Source organism: Mytilus galloprovincialis, chromosome 10, assembly GCF_965363235.1.
Source record: "Mytilus galloprovincialis chromosome 10, xbMytGall1.hap1.1, whole genome shotgun sequence".
Classification (NCBI taxonomy): domain Eukaryota; kingdom Metazoa; phylum Mollusca; class Bivalvia; order Mytilida; family Mytilidae; genus Mytilus; species Mytilus galloprovincialis.
In genome coordinates, this window is record NC_134847.1 from 49,189,452 (window position 1) to 49,207,132 (window position 17,681).

The 17,681-nt window shown below is 30.6% G+C and overlaps 1 protein-coding gene across 2 annotated transcripts in view; it reads right to left on the reverse strand.

Annotated features, from left to right (window-relative positions):
* Nucleotides 1-2,912: 2,912 nt before the first annotated feature.
* LOC143047733 (glutamate receptor ionotropic, kainate 2-like) overlaps nucleotides 2,913-17,681 on the reverse strand; it is an 86,294-nt gene continuing 71,525 nt past the window's right edge. The window contains exons 10-15 of one of the 2 annotated variants that reach the window (XM_076220955.1): nucleotides 16,652-16,681; nucleotides 13,194-13,406; nucleotides 11,493-12,053; nucleotides 9,985-10,210; nucleotides 9,246-9,508; nucleotides 2,913-4,924 (exon numbers count right to left, since the gene is read on the reverse strand). In XM_076220955.1, the coding sequence (XP_076077070.1) occupies nucleotides 4,646-4,924; nucleotides 9,246-9,508; nucleotides 9,985-10,210; nucleotides 11,493-12,053; nucleotides 13,194-13,406; nucleotides 16,652-16,681 (1,572 nt within the window). In that variant the 3' untranslated portion in view covers nucleotides 2,913-4,645. The remainder of the gene's footprint in view (nucleotides 4,925-9,245; nucleotides 9,509-9,984; nucleotides 10,211-11,492; nucleotides 12,054-13,193; nucleotides 13,407-16,651; nucleotides 16,682-17,681) is intronic. The other variant, XM_076220956.1, reaches the window with a different exon arrangement.

The following is a 17,681-nucleotide window of genomic DNA, read 5'->3' on the forward strand; positions in this document are numbered from 1 at the left end:
CTGGAAAAAGTAAAAAATCAAACGCACACTTCAGAAATATTTTTCTAGTTTTTTGATAATTAAACTTCCAAGACTTTTTAATAAATGTCAAATACATTGAACATACATTATTTTTTTCAGACTCTTTCACTGCCTTTCCCCAATTGCCTTACATGTTGTAATCACTGATTTAGATATAGGGAAACCTGATTTTTAAAAGAGACAACGATTCTCAGACAAACTTATAGATCATCATTACTAATGATTTTGTTACGTTTTAAATAATAATCGAGACATACTCAGTTGACACTTCTGCATTGTTGAATATGCTGGTTTATAATTGTCTTCCTGTATTTTTTGTCGATAACTTGCCTTCTTGGTGACGTTAACCCAGCACTATACTACTGTTACCTTTTTTTTGTCGATAACTTGCCTTCTTGGTGACATTAACCCAGCACTATACTACTGTTGCCTTTTTTGTCGATAACTTGCCTTCTTGGTGACGTAAACCCAGCACTATACTACTGTTGCCTTTTTTATACGACCGCAAAAATTTTAATTTTTTGGTCGTATATTGCTATCACGTTGGCGTCGTCGTCCTGCGTCGTCGTCGTCGTCGTCGTCGTCCGAATACTTTTAGTTTTCGCACTCTAACTTTAGTAATAGTGAATAGAAATCAATGAAATTTTAACACAAGGTTTATGACCACAAAAGGAAGGTTGGAATTGATTTTGGGAGTTTTGGTCCCAACATTTTAGGAATTAGGGGCCAAAAAGGGCCCAAATAAGCATTTTCTTGGTTTTCGCACTATAACTTTAGTTTAAGTGAATAGAAATCAATGAAATTTTGACACAAGGTTTATGACCACAAAAGGAAGGTTGGGATTGATTTTGGGAGTTTTAGTTCTAACAGTTTAGGAATTAAGGGCCAAAGAAGGGCCCAAATAAACATTATTTTTGGTTTTTGCACCATAACTTAAGTATAAGTAAATAGAAATCTATGAAATTTAAACACAAGGTTTATGACCATAAAAGGAAGGTTGGGTTTGATTTTGGGAGTTTTGGTCCTAACAGTTTAGGAATAAGGGGCCCAAAGGGTCCAAAATTGAACTTTGTGTGATTTCATCAAACATTGAATAATTGGGGTTCTTTGATATGCCGAATGTAACTATGTATGTAGATTCTTAATTTTTGGTCCCGTTTTCAAATTGGTCTACATTAAGGTCCAAAGGGTCCAAAATTAAACTTAGTTTGATTTTAACAAAAATTGAATCCTTGGGGTTCTTTGATATGCTGAATTTAAAAATGTACTTAGATTTTTAATTATTGGCCTAGTTTTCAAGTTGGTCCAAATGGGGGTCCAAAATTAAACTTTGTTTGATTTCATCAAAAATTGAATAAATGGGTTCTTTGATATGCCAAATCTAACTGTGTATGTAGATTCTTAATTTTTGGTCCAGTTTTCAAATTGGTCTACATTAAGGTCCAAAGGGTCCAAAATTAAACTAAGTTTGATTTTAACAAAAATTAAATTCTTGGGCTTATTTGATATGCTTTGTCTAAATATGTACTTTGATTTTTGATTATGGGCCCAGTTTTCAAGTTGGTCCAAATCAGGATTCCATATCAAGTATTGTGCAATAGCAAGAAATTTTCAATTGCACAGTATTGCACAATAGCAAGAAATATCTAATTGCACAATATTGTGCAATAGCAATTAATTTTCAATTGGAGTTATCTTTCTTTGTATAGAATAGTAGTTGATAATATATGTTGGAAATTTGCCAGACATGACTATGATGTCATTTTCTATTTTTATTTGCCAATAACTTTATGTAAATAACTTCATTGGAAATTTGCCAATATAAAATGTTGCTGATGAAGCTTTTTTTCCTTATCTTATCTAAAATTTTTTTAGATAATGTATGTTGGACATTTGCCAGACATGACTATGATGTCATTTTCTATTTTTATTTGCCAATAACTTTATGTAAATAACTTCATTGGAAATTTGCCAATATAAAATGTTGCTGATGAAGTTTTTTTATTGTTTTATACAATAAACAATGTATATTCACTTTTACTACCAACCAATCTTTACCATTCAGTGATAACAAGCACTTTATTTTACATTTTAATATTTTATGATGTATTTAAAAGAGTAGTTATTGTTGCAAACTCCATTAGAAATTTGAATTGATATCAGTTTTGGAAAAAGGGAAACTGGGATGTGAAAAAAAAGGGGGGGGTTTAAATTTTTCTCATTTCAGATTTCATAAATAAAAAGAAAATTTCTTCAAACATATTTTTGAGAGGATTAATATTCAACAGCATAGTGAATTGCTCAAAGGCAAAAAAAAATCTTTTAAGTTCATTAGACCACATTCATTCTGTGTCAGAAACCTATGCTGTGTCAACTATTTAATTTTAGATTTAAAAAGTTTGAAGAAGAAATCTTTAATTGATTTGTAAAATCTTGACATTTGTTTTGTGTAAAAAAAAAACCCCATGTAATGTCAAAAATTTGATCACAATCCAAATTCAGAGCTGTAGCACGCTTGAATGTTTTGTCCATTCTTGCCCCAACTGTTCAGGGTTCGACCTCTGCGGTCGTATAAAGCTGCGCCCTGCGGAGCACCTGGTTGGTCGATAACTTGCCTTCTTGGTGACGTTAACCCAGCACTATACTACTGTTGCCTTTTTTGCCGATACTTGCCTTCTTGGTGACGTTAACCCAGAACTATACTACTGTAGTTTTTGTAGATAACTTGCCTTCTTGGTGACGTTAACCCAGCACTATACTACTGTTGCCTTTATTTACACCACATCTTTATGCATAGATAATTTCAACTTGTAATAAGGAAATTCCTTTCAAGGTCACCATGAAAAAAAATGCTATTTATTCGTAATGTTTTGGCCATACAAACAAGAGTATATAAAATTACATTTATTGTAATAGTTTAGTTAGTCAACATTGTAAACAAAGTTTATAATCAAATGTCAAACAGATTTTAACAGTCTTTCTAATTCGCTGTTTAAATTTTTGATATACATATGTAGCTCTCAAACAACTATATCATACTCTATTTTATCAATTTCTGTGCATAATTCAGAAACTGAAGAACATTTTTCAAAATTGCTTTTTCCTATTAGGACATGATTTAAGGAATGAAACTTTGCCTTTTGTTTCGTATGATACATGTTACTGATTACACACAGTACGCAAGGTACTTGCATAATCAAAATGAAAAATGGCAGAACATTTCATGATCTTAGACCATTTGGATCATTGTAAGAATTTTTGACATGGACAGGATGGAATGACAGATTTTTGGTTTTCCATAATACTTCTCTATCGGATGTATAATAACTTAATGCAATAAATCTGTTGCATATTGAACATACATCAAATCATATTTAAGAAAAGTATGAGAGAATAATGGATATTTTTATATTGTGTATGTATGCTCTCTCCCTTTTATTCCTAACAAAAACAAAACAACAGCTAGTAAGTGCATATTTTTACATTTAAATGTTTTGTACACAAGAAAGTCAAATAAATTACAATTCTGTCATACAAAAAATAAGAAATTAATTTACGTGTCAATTATTTAAACATTATCAGACATTCTTTGATTCATTTAATGTATGGATATGAAAATAATTAGTGCTTAAATTTTAAACACTAGATGATAATATTCTTTTTTTAAGTACGAGACAATAGTTCATACGACATGATTTTATTTTGAAATAAATGAATGAACCCTCAATCATGGAATATAAAGGCAGCGCTCTAACCGAATGAACTAAAAAAAAACGGCAACTAAGCTAGGTTACCTTTATGGATTATCTTTCTTATATATGTTTTTAGAATGAATGTTCTTTTGAACATTTCGCATTTTGGGAAGGAAAAAGGTTTTTTTAAGGAAAAGAACGAAGTTAAAATATGACCACGACTGATTTTTTTTACTATAATTTTGATAAACTGTCGATAAAAATCGTCTAATATTTTAAACAACACAACGTTTCAGTGATTCAATTTTTTACAACATTTATAATTATTAAAATAACAAATTTGATAAATTACATGTCGTTGTAAATACTACGAGCAAAGCGGACAATACACATACCCGCAATTGTATGGAAAAGATAGTGAAAGGCACTTACATAATGAATTTCAAATTAAACTGGAGTATTTTATTCGACTAATGATATTTTTTGCCTTTTAAGATTTTTTTGTTTATTCATATTGTGCCAGATTGTAAATGTGTAGTCAACACTACGTTATCTTACAGTTAAACTTCCAAAAAAAGCACAATCGAGAATTTAAATTGATACACGATTAAAGCGATATATACATACATGTAAGGCTAAATTACAAACAATAAACCGAACTCTTTATAAAGGTATTTAAAACCACAACACACAATCTTTTTTGGTTTATCTCAGGCCAGCTGAAAAAGTCAATATTTATATCTACCAAAACAATGCCACATACTCTTACGGAATATTCACACCAAAACATAGAAGTGAATTCGTAAAAATTATGAAATTAATGAAATATTTACATGCTCTCAATAAATATACCTATAATTCAAAAAATAAACAAAGTATATTCCAAATACATAGCAATAGTTACCATACTTCACGTTTAAAGACATGCAAGTTTACATCGTGTCTGTATCACTATAATCTACATGTAAGTAACCGCTGTCTTTATACCGATTATTCAACTCTTTTCGAGAATGATAGGGTGATTTTCTCATATCGTGTAATCGAATCACACCATTTGGAAGAGTGTCAATTGATTCGTCTAGTGCGCATGGAATTGAGCGCGCATGTCTGTCGTTACATTTGTTGCATAACGACTTGTTGATTTTCTTTGAAGACCCATGGCACCGTACAGCAAATCTAAGTTCTTTCGCCATTTCTGAACATACAGATTCCTGAAACAAAGAGTATTTGTTTTTTTTGAAAAATTCCAATGAAAACAAAACATACATTATACCTACTTAAGTAGCAGTCTGGCTAGGAATCATGAAAAATGATGAAATAGTGATACACACTGTATCACAGAAATCAAGACCTTTTTGTGTTGATAGGTCTTGTGAAGTTAGTACTAAATTTAAAATATCAAACCATTAAACACAGTACATTTTTCTTGGTGCTTTATTAAATATTGGGAAAATATGAACTTTCCCCAATTATTCCAGTGTAAGAATTTCACTTTTTTTCTCCCAAGACCGGATGCTTTAAGGAAAATGGTTATATGCAAACTAATTTAAAGGGGATAATTTTCTTTAAAACTTATCAAAAAATAAAATATATAGCCTAGTACTGATTTTGAGTAAATTTGATTTCTTTTTTATTCAAAATGGTCTAAGGGAGATAACTCTTTTTGAGAAAGATAACTTCCAACAGTTGCCATGTGACAGAAAAACATTCAATTTAATTGATTTAAGAATATACACATATTTTGTACCATTTTCTGTCTTACTTTATATACATACTGAGTGGTTTATGTTCAATGAAAAGGTGTAAATAATAAAAAAACCGATTATTTTTCCCTCATTCAGCCCTGAACTGTAATGTTTACATTGACTCACTTCTTCTTTTAAAAGATTCCCGTCTGCTGGGTTTGTTGGATTTTACACAAGTTTCCATTTTAAGTGTTTGATAAGACATTGAACACAATGTGAAGATATTTTTAATAGCTTTACACAAAGGCAGGTCCTTTCACAATTTTGGAAGTGAAATGTCCATTCGTTGTAGTTTTGCTATTCACAACTCTGAATTATGCGGAATTTATAATAGATTCCCACTTGATTACCAACCAGTTAAACTAGTAGATTGCAACAGAGACATTTTTAACAATTTCAGAACACTTAATTTTGTTGGTAGTACTGAAAGAGGATTTAAAGTTCATCATGACATTTTGTGTGAGGTAGACTTGTTGTGACGTCGTGTTGGGCTTTTCATTAATTATTTTTTTTCTCTGTGCCCACTTCACCGTGTCAAACTTGGAATTGCATTCAAACAAACAAAAGTATGTACCCTTCCACATCACAATGGGAAAGGACGCACATTCAGAGGAGTTAACAGCCAGCAAAGTAGGAAGATCCTACAGGACCATGGAGTGTTGCTCCCTGTCGGCAGAGGTAATACTATATTTGTTGTTAACTAATTATTCTTCCTGTAAAGCTTTAGATTCATTTAGGTAACACATCGATTCAAAAGATTTATACATATAAAAGTTCTGATATTTGTTAAAGGACACACATGTGTACATCCTTGTTCAACTTAATTTTTTGTACATACATTGTATCTTTTATATCCCAAGTGAAACTGTATTAACACCAAAAGACAAAAACAACACTTACATAATTAGTTGTGACATAGGTGGAATAATGTATTACTTGTGTGATAATTTTACATCACCACCCCTAATTTTAAAAGTTGTTATTCTTGAAAAATAAATGGACTATTTACTTTATAAATATGATACTGGAATAATTTACTATTAAACTTTTCATTGGTATAGTTTGATTCCATGTGCATGTATTTTTCATGTCAAAAAGCATGCACATAGGTTACGGTAAAAATGAAAAATATACAAATTGGAAAGGACGAATAATGGCCAATATTATATGTTGCATAATATAAACCCCTGTATAATGCATTATGACTTAAATCACTTTATATTAAGACAACTATAATTTAAATATATATCTTATTAATTTTTCCTCATTTGTTTTTGAATATATGATAAAAGAATTATTTCTCATATGGTATGAGCACATGTCAAATCTAACCTTTCTTGATCTGACGGACAGTTTCAATCTGGACCAACAGTTTAAAGATTTGTTACTTTTATCAATTTCGGTTCAAATTATGACATATGTTAAGCTTGTTCTAAGTCTTGTTTATTCTATGTGAATACGAATATAAAGAACGATGCGGGATGTGCCTCAATACAATGTCAGCAAAGTCATTATATATTTAAATATGTATTGATATGTTACTCTTATCAATAAAAACGATACTATAACCCTCTAACAAATATGTTTTTCTTAAAGTAATCGTCTAGAGATATAATATATAAATCAATTCCCTAGCTGACAAATAAGACGTCAAAATTTGACCACAATCAGAAAAATGTGTACTTTGTGTCAGTTTTTCTAGCGCTTGGAAAAAGTTTCTTGGAAATGTCAATAAGTAATTGCATGTCACTTTTTTTTAAATGTCTGACCAAACTTTAATCAAACTTTTTGATGTTAAAATATACAAGACGTTACTGAGTATTGGCACATATGTCAGGAAAAAGTCAAGTAATCCGTCTTAATAGTCTGAATCATTTGTGTTGTTAACTTATCAATCTATAACGGGTTTTTTTTTCTAGTAATCAGTCCCGAATCACACAGAAAATTAAATGCCAAACTAAGTATCTTAAATATGCGGACTTGGTATTAATGAATGCCTCCGCTCTTACAGTTCCTTAAACTACATATTTAACTGTACCAATTTATGGCATCGACTATGGAGTTATTTTTAACACAATACACACTAATGAATGCATTTATTTTGTTGAAAGTCTAAGCATAGAATCATCTCTCTTGAAAAATTCAAAAAAAAGAAGACCATATGTCCAAGACAAAACGAAATGTGAGGGAATATTTTCAAGAGTTTTACTTTTGTGCAAATCCCAAATCAACTTTTCATCTGAATTATATCACAGAACATTCACCTTATTTATTCCCAATAAATTAACTCATAATAGATACTATTTAAATCTTGTATTTGGGCCAGACGCGCGTGTATATTATAAATTTTACAAACAGGAAGGTTAATGCTACAAGTATATTTTTTTTTTTCATTTCCAAATCTAAACTAAAACTAATAATCACCATTCTGTTTGTTCTACCTTTAAGCAATATCTATCAAACAGTTAGGATTTTAACATGAAAATTTACCCTTTCTTCAATAAGACACCACATATTTACATTTTGGAGTATATCTTGATTACCTTATCTACAATTTAACTAATGCACCATATAAACCAACAGTATTGTATATTCAGACACACTGCTATTCTTTTTGATGCCTCAATTACATATTTAGAGAATGACATCTGCATCTTGGTCATGATTTATCCGTGAAGGTGCGCGCGCAGTGTATAACCCGTAGACATATTAATAATTGTTAAAAGGACCTTAGGTTATTGTTTTACCAGCGTCTTGAATTTATATTTATTAAGACTAGACCTGTTTTTACAAATATGTTTACGACAAATAAATAATGTACAATAAATCTTGTATTTTATTCCATTATTTATGCCTTTCAAAGACAGATACAAGCTTCAAATAGCTAATAAGAGAAACGGATATAAATTTTCTTCTGGTTCTTAATGATTGATGGTTTTATTAGAAAAAAAACCAAAAAGACATGAAATAAGCACACGTTAAAGATATGGAAAATAACATTGCATGTTTGGTAAATTTCAGCTGTTAACTTATTCATTAATTTCAATTTCCTATACGTTTCAATTTATTCTTGGTGTGACTATAAACTATACATAGTTGTGACAATAAGAATGCATCCACCTTTACAAAACGTAAAAAAAACTCAAATTTAGGTGTAAAAAAATATTACCTTACTTTTTTTTTTAACTATCTCAGCGAAATTATACTTGAATAAGGAAAAATGGCACAGGGTGTATCTTGAAGAGACAGAAGGGAACATCGCACACAAAAATGAAGTTTTACAATGAAAATCAGAGTGGAATGTTCTGTTTTGAATGTCATATACAATATTGTATGATATAATGAAATTATCATCCAGAAATTTGAAAAACAATATCTTGTGATGTGTCTATAATGGTTTTATCTAAGACCGACATCAAAGAAAAAGGAAAAACATTCCCTGCGAGACATATCATAACTGGTACAAGTAAACCAATTTTGAACTGAAACGGTCCACTTGTAAACATATCTAAAACACTGACTTTTTAGTAGCTGTTCAGACAACTTTAGTAATGTTTTGATGTTTAAGGTTCTGTAACGAATATTATGACCAGTGAAAACATAGACAGAGCATATCTTGTCATTGCAATCGAATTGTTAGAACAGTACACAATTTACAACATTGGATGAAAAATGACCGAATATTCTATTGTTCAGACTTGTTCATGTGTTGGTTTTTTTAAAATGAAAATTACCTTTTTTTACTATGATACATTTAATAGTGATGTATATAATCAATAACAATTACCCTGTCTTCTCTAGCATTCTTTCTTGATTTGACAACAAATTCACAAACTGCTACAATCACAGATAATGCAAGGCCACCCATCAGAACGACAAATATACCGCCGACATTATATACCCCTAAAGGACTAGCTTTGCCTGCTGCAGGACCACCGTCGGCATCACAATTTTCTGACCCTTTCCACCATTTTTCGTACAAGGATTGTATTAAACCCTCTTCTTGAAAGTGTAAAATGGCCATAGACAACTTGTCTCTGAGCGGTGAACCTAAAACATTGATGAAAATCAGGAACTTTAAGTTAGAAAACATATGTACATCAGCATTGTTATTTAAATAGTAAAATAAAACAGCTTGCAATTCCATGAACATTACAAATTATTTTCTTTGACCTTCTAACTGTTTTGATCCGAACGCCGGTTATAAGTATTATGTAGAAGCAACATGTGTCTGACGTATCAATCCATAAGCCTAATATCTTAATTATTTTAACAACCACTGGGTCGTTGCAACTGCTAGTGGACCTGTTGTTCCGGAGGATATAATCAGATCAACAGTTGGCATTTTAGTGATGTCATAAAATATCAGCGATATGTTGTTTTTTTGTACGTTTACTGTTTGATAAATTATGAATCATCCGAACCGCGAACATTTTCTATCCCTAAATCATCATTTTGTTAGATACATTTGTCAAACATTTCTCGTATACTAAGATAAGCAATATTATTTCAATATTTGTACGTACCCATAGGGGTGGCCATTCCAAAACCTTTGGAATCGAGTAAACCTCCAACTTGCATTAATCTACAGTCTTGTTTTGTGATGTAGTCAATTCCTGTAGACTCCATAAAGAATGCATATCCTCCTTTTTTAACACGTTCAATGCCATCTGATCCGGATTTCATCATCACCGTTTTCTCACGTCCTTTCATATAATTCCACATTCGTTGATAAATTTCAAATTGTGAATTCTATAAAATCAAGATATATTTAATAAACTTATGTACAAAAACATATGGATGTCTTTAACATATTTTTTACATGTTCAAACTTTTTATATTTTCTACATTTAACAACTCCTACTTTGATATGAAAATGTTGTATTTATACATGTATTGGATAAAATAATGCCTAATTTAAATAGAGTAGCGAGAATTCGAAGCTTCTGAGTTTTTTATGGGATTCACAAACGGCTAATCTACAGTACTCATCTCAGTGTTTTGTGGTCAGATATTCGTCAATTTGGTACTTATACGTTTTTACAATCGTGTTGTCCGTTTATCGTAGACTTTTCGGTGTCTTTCTTGTATCTTCCAGCTTTTTAACTCTAAATATGCATGTAATACTTGCCGTCAAACGTAAATCAAGTAATAATCAATCTTAAAATTATATATAAACAGATATTTTTCTAATTTGTCAAATCAACTATTTTTAATATGAAGTTGATAGATGTGTTGTTTGTCTGTGACGTATTTTCAAACAGTAATGGCGGCTGGATTCAAATTATTGTCACGTTAGACTCTTTTGTATGTTTGGGATGCTCACCCAACGTTGTCAGCAAAAGGTAACAATAAACAAATGTTTTTCGAGTTTGATGTTCAGCTAGCTAAATAATCAGGTTTTATGCACCATTTTCCTTGCAAATGCCTGTACCAAGATAGGAATTTGGCAGTTATTTTCCATTATTTTTATTTATGTATACAGTGTAGGATTTTATAATGGTATAAATTCTTCCTGAAATCGAATGGAAAACATATGAAATTGACCCTTCCTGAGCACTTGTGATTGTAATCCTGTAAATTGATGCCTTATAATGAACACTGACCAATGTGATCAATAAAATTCATTTTATTTTGAACCTGGGGTATCATCAGCAAAAACTGCGCAACACGCTTACGGTGTGGACTAAGGTACAAAGAGTGGTCTGCTTTGCTATATATACATGACCTCCATCTGATTATTATACAGATTATGTGTTGAATCAAAGCAGTCAGGATTCTGCCCCTTCCACCCCTCAGAAAATAAAATGTTAAATTCAAATAGGATTTTATTAACCGGATAAAACCACAGGATTCCAAAAAAGTTTCTAAAACAGGAGGTAGAATGAAAGTGTTTTTCAGATCCTCGTAAGTAAAGTTGAAACATATGATCTGTTTTGAAATCCAACAGACATTACCTAGGTCTGATACTGTAGTCCGATCAGAGAAATTACTAGTGTTTATAACCTTAAAGAATAGTGTTAATATTTATTACCTTAAAAAAGGACATGGTTGTACCACTTTCGCGTGTTCCATATTCAATTTCAGTTTGTTTTGCTAAATCTTCTGCACTTTCTATAGGCGACACTAGTCTTTCTATAGTTAAAAATGCTGCTAAGTTAGCAGTATAGGATGATATAATAATAAGTGTAAAGAACCACCAAGTTGAGCCAACTATTCTGGTCGACACGGCTCTAGGATTTACATCCGATCCTTGCTGCATTAATGTTCCAATGGCAAACCAAAAACTGTTTGATAAATTAAACGTATTCTCCACAGAGTCTGTTTCTGGAATGCATGGGTGTGGGTTATACCATTCATAGGGACTAAATCGTGCCAGCACGAATATACTAAAACTAACAGTCATATATGCGGCTATTAAATAAATCCATATCTCCATTGCAAGAGGATTTAGAAAAGAGAATAATCCGGGTTTCTCTTTCTTAGGCATTCTAAACAATATACTGATTCCAAGATTTAGGAATGGTTTGGAAAAATCTATATATTGTTCACGTTCATAGTTTATAGTTAATGCAGCCATGGACATGTCTGCTCTCTGAAATAAAGGAAAACAATGCATTCGCAATTTTGATTACCAATATAAAGTTAGAGCTTGATTTATTATTGAAAACATAGTATGACATGTCAATGACAATGAGGAGTCTTTTTATTATCACGTCCTTTTATAGATGTTTAATTGAACATATTCTATGTTAACTATTTTTTACTCGTTTCATTGATTGATAACGGTCGGCTTTTTATTTTTTGTATGAAATTCCCCTTTTTAAATAATAGAAGGGTTTGGTAATTTGTGATTCTTTTCCTCAATAAATCTTCTATCAATATCTAACTTAAACTGTGTCGTGTGTGCTGTTGTTTGTTTGTATTTTACATTTTTAACCATGGCGTTGTCAGTTTGTTTTAGATTTATGAGTTTGACTGTTCCTTTGGTATCTTTCGTCCCTCTTTTAAAGCTATATTTCAAAATACAAATACAAACACAAAATTGACATCCTTGTATTTATGATGAGATTATTATAAGGTTAATGAAATTATTGAACCAGTACATGTATATATATATACTAAACTAAGTCCTCGGTGCACATGTTGTTTAGTTTATATTAATATCGAATTTATAACGTATTTCGACAAAGAATATTTAATTATATGAGAGTGTGTTAAACGAAAACTGTACCTGCTAATTAACTTTCGTATTTGGTTTCAAAGTTTTCCGAGTGTTTCCTATCTATGAAACATCGACACATAATTATTCAACACGTAAACAATATGAATACTGATATATCGAAAATATTTTTTTTGTTATATTTTCCATGCTATTTCAGTTGTTCTTCACATTTTGTCATAGCAGTTGTGAATGATTTGGTGTATCAAAAACCGATTAATATTATCTTTATTCCACGTTTGTTTATCTTTAATACCATCTCAGATTTCCTTTGCACCTGTGCTTATTATCGATTTTTTAACGACGATGACAAGGGAAAGCATTTACCCTAACGCAAAGATTTTACTGTTCACTACAAATCCAGTGTCCGTTGTCGTGAAACACTCACAATTACGATTTTACTTTTTATTGCTTGCCTCAACCCTGCTAAAATAAACTGATTTCCGGTAAAATAAAAATAAAACAATTATCAATACTCCTACCTTTTACCTGGTCAATAAAAACCAAGCATACCTTTTCTATCAGTTCTTTGATTATACCGTTCCATTCTCCTGTTTTTGCATCATAAGCACCATATAATTCGTCGGGAACAACTTTTATTTCATAATCAAATCCAACATTCTTTGCAATTGATTTCAACAGATCAACACAGAAGCCTTCATATCTGTCATTTCCTTTCAGCTGTTGATTTCCAGTGGTTTCTTTTAACATTACATAAGGTGCTTCCTACAAACAAACAAGACACTCTGAGCTGGTCACGATCGTATCATAGTTGATAAATAAATATTATGGCCATTTTACATGGTTAAGAAATATGTCCAGCCTTTATTAGCAGTCCATATATCTTTTGTTGTTGTTTTTTTCAATTATGGAGAACAATATGATTTGATTTTTGAAAGCCCTTTGCCGTTTCCGGCTTCAAACGTTATGGATTTTTGTTAATCCAAATTAGATTCTATACATTGAGTTCGGTAATTTGCAACCAAAAATTACTCTGAACTACAGCCAACAAGATTTTAATGTAGCACACCATGATAACTATCAACAAATTAAGTACTGTGAATATAAATTAAGGAGCTGTGGTATATGATAAACAACTATTCACATAAGTTCAAATGGATTGGATGTAGGCAATCCAACAATGAAAAAATCCCGTTCCTTAATGTATGCGTTAAAAGGCTACTACATTGAAAACATGAAACAATTCAATTGAGAAAATTGACAGCTTAATTTATAATAACACAGTTAAGAAAAAAGGAAGACATGAACCAACGACAACCACTTAACTATAGATTCCTGACTTTTGCATATGTATAGTGTGGCGGAGTTGAATATGATTAAAGTTACCAACTCTCCTCCTAACCTAGGATAGAGGCGTAACAATACAAAAAACTTATAAAAATTCACTTCAAAAAGACCTTACTTATTTTTTTATATTTTGTGTGTTTTGTGTGATCATTTTATTTGTCTGCTACTAATTGAAAGAAGTGACAGTTACCCATCTCCACTAAAATATCCAACAAAACTTATTTAAAGGTAACCAAACAGTAAGACGATACATTTTACATTAAAGCTTATTCGTATACCAAAATTATTTTACTAAAGACCTGTCATTGTATTTTGTACTTTGTTTAAAACAAATCAAAAAGACGAGACAAATAGACATAAAGTGATATGTTTTTTCACAACTGTTTAGTAGACAATTCTTGCTGTCAATTATCTTATACTGATTCACAATTCTATAGGTTTATATCAGAGTTTGCCTATACTATAGACATATTCAATTTATATGCCTAAATCATATAAAAAATAAAAAGCGGTTAATACAACTGAAAATCAATGCAATCAAACGTATGCTTGCGTTTGATATATTTATCCTTCATTGGCAAAGATTTGATGTAATTTCGTATCTAATTTCTTCGACCTCATTGTTAGTGCTTGTCACTTTAATTATATTGGCCTGAACACCTTTCTCCTGACTTTGTTTGAGCTCGTTTGAGTTTGTTTCCTCGATTAAGATTCACCATACACTACACATACACAAACTTTATCTTAAAGATATGTGGTTAATATATTCGTTAAATAATTTCTGAAACTGTGTAAATGTAAAAAAAAACTTGATCTTATATATCTACCACATCTGAAATGTATATCAGTCGTACAACACTATAGGACTGGTATCTTTGATGAGTTTTTTATATATCTACTAGTATTTAACACTCATATAGTAACAAGAGGTATTATTGTGCATCTATTTGGAGGGTTAAGTTGCAAAAGGTATAATTTTATATCTATTCCGAACGTTAAGGTATAATTTTATATCTATTCCGAACGTTAAGGTATAATTTTATATCTATTCTGAACGTTACGCTGTTAATTAGATTATGTTACTACATGTGATCATGTATTATAGTGTATCTATTATGAGAATTCGACTGCAAAGATAATACTTTAAGTTTTTAATTTATATCTAGAATGCAGAATTTAGGAATGACATGCTTTGTATCAAACGTTCAGTTATATAATCACTGTTAACAAACCCATCATTTCTTCGCTTTGTGTTGCACTGTCTTTGCGACTGCACTCGGATGCATTCAATGATTACTTACTTTATGGTGTATTCATATAAATGAAGATTTATGTTTGTTTAATATTTCTATTCACAAAAATCTTGCAAAAAAGAGCTCGTAAAATCAAATTTGTTTACAGTAGGTTTTTCCCACAAAATGTGTTTTAAATTACTACATTCAACATTATGGAAGTACAAATACGTTGATCATGCCCTGAAACATCTATACCTTGCTAGTACAAATGAACTGGATATTTTATTTAGTGTTAAAATATAATAGGACATTAAAAATTAATACTAATGATTGATAATGGAAAACTGAAATTACAAGTCTTAATAACATAAACTAGAATCAAAAGAATATATTTAAATTGTAATATTTCATACTTTTAAATTGTCTGAGAAGAACTTTTCCGGTTGCAATTTGTATGCCATAGTTTAAAGTGCAGTTGGTCCTGATCATGCATTTACTATTCTTACCTGCCAATCAGCGTGTTGTTTTCAATCAATAATTAAAGATTTTTTTATCATAGTTTTGACATTAAAGGTTTCAATAGTTTGCAAAGCATCACAAAAATAACTAGAAAAGAATAAATTGGGAAATAGTACAATCATCTGGTCTAAAATAAAAAAAAAAAATACTTTAATCATTTAACTGGACAGCATCATGCATACAAAACTATAGTACAGTTAAATTTAGAAATGGAACACTGAGAATATAATTGTTACACTACAGGGATTAAAAATCACACACATTAGTTGATTACAGTTTAACACGAATGATCTACTATAGTACACAACATATGTGACACTTCAGAAGATTCAACATGTAGCACTGCAGTCGGTAAGATTAATGTTACATCACAGTAGATCACAAACATTACTCAACAGTAGATTACAAATTGAATACTACAGTAGATTACAAAGGGAAAACTACAGTAGATTACAAATGGAAAACTGCAGCAATTAAAAATTAAAAACTATAAAAGATTACAAATGCTTCACTTAAGTAGACTACAATTGTTAAACAACAAATGTATCACTACTGTTACGCATATGTAAAATGATACGTTATAGTAGATACTTGAAACTGAATGATTAAAAATAATCTGTGTATCAGCAATAAAAACAAACAAAAAATAACATAAGAACATAATTTCTTTTCCTCTTTTTTTTTTAAATTGAAAATGCAACAACGAAGGAAAATATCTAGTAAGTCTGCCTTTGCTGTTTATTTTAACTCGGTTTTGTTTCCATGATAACCGTTACGTTCCATCTACATGTAGCCAAGAGCAGATACATGTAATAAGTGCAGGTTATTTATTATTAATCTAAATAAAACAGCAACACTAATTTGTTATTATTTGTACATAAAGCAGTTTCTACGCTACACATGACTTACTAGGGCAGTGCTCACAATTAAAGTCTTTTTCTGAAATCAAAAATTGAAATTTGAGTCCGATTACGTTTAGAATTCTGTGTTATTGGTTAAACAATTGATTTTATTTCTTTTTTTTTATTTAAATGATTGCAAGAAACGATGTGTAGCTGATTATGTTTTTCGTAAAATATGAATTCGTCTGTCTGTAAAACAAAAGTTTTGTTGTAGTTGTTTAGTACAATTTCAATGAATGAAAATTTGAAAAATGTGTTTTTAATTTGTTGATTTTTCTTAAGTTTTAGCAAAGTATACGAAATATGGGCGATATATACGATTTTAATGAACTTTAGTACGATTTGGAACTTGTTGAACTGAATCTTAGGATCAGGAAAAAGTATATGCAAGTGTTATACTTTAAGACACAGTAATGAGATTTGTAAATAGTTTTACTGGTGAATAGAATGTATATACAAAGCGAAAAAAAAACTTTTTTCACTGTTCATTGCTTTTCTCGTAAATAAACTCGTCATAAATACACCAAACGCATATTTCCTCCACAAAAGACTCGGCAATGAAGCTCGAATGAAATAATATAAAAGTGCAAAACAAAGGACGAAGTTGAAGGGCATTGAGTACCCGTAATTTCGTCAGCTAGATTTTTATTACAAATTATACTGTATGCCGTCAACATTTTCTTTTGTATTATATGAATACTAATGAACATCGTGTTTTTTTATAAAAGTAATTCGGTTTCGATATGAAGCGTAAGAAAGGGACGACCAATTCACCTAAAGTCGCAACGGAGTCATAGTAAAAAGTTTAAAGACCTTTTGATGTTTTTGAAAACATCACTTATTCCTAAATGATCGAGACAAAAAAGATAAAACGATGAACCCCTAATCCTTTTATTTCGTTAAACAGATAATATTTATGATAATAAAATACAGTTTGTAAACAAAATTATATTAGCTAATTGTCGAGATTTTAAATTATGTGTGAAAAAATCAAACTTTGAAATGCTTTCTATATGCACATACACATGTATAGAAAT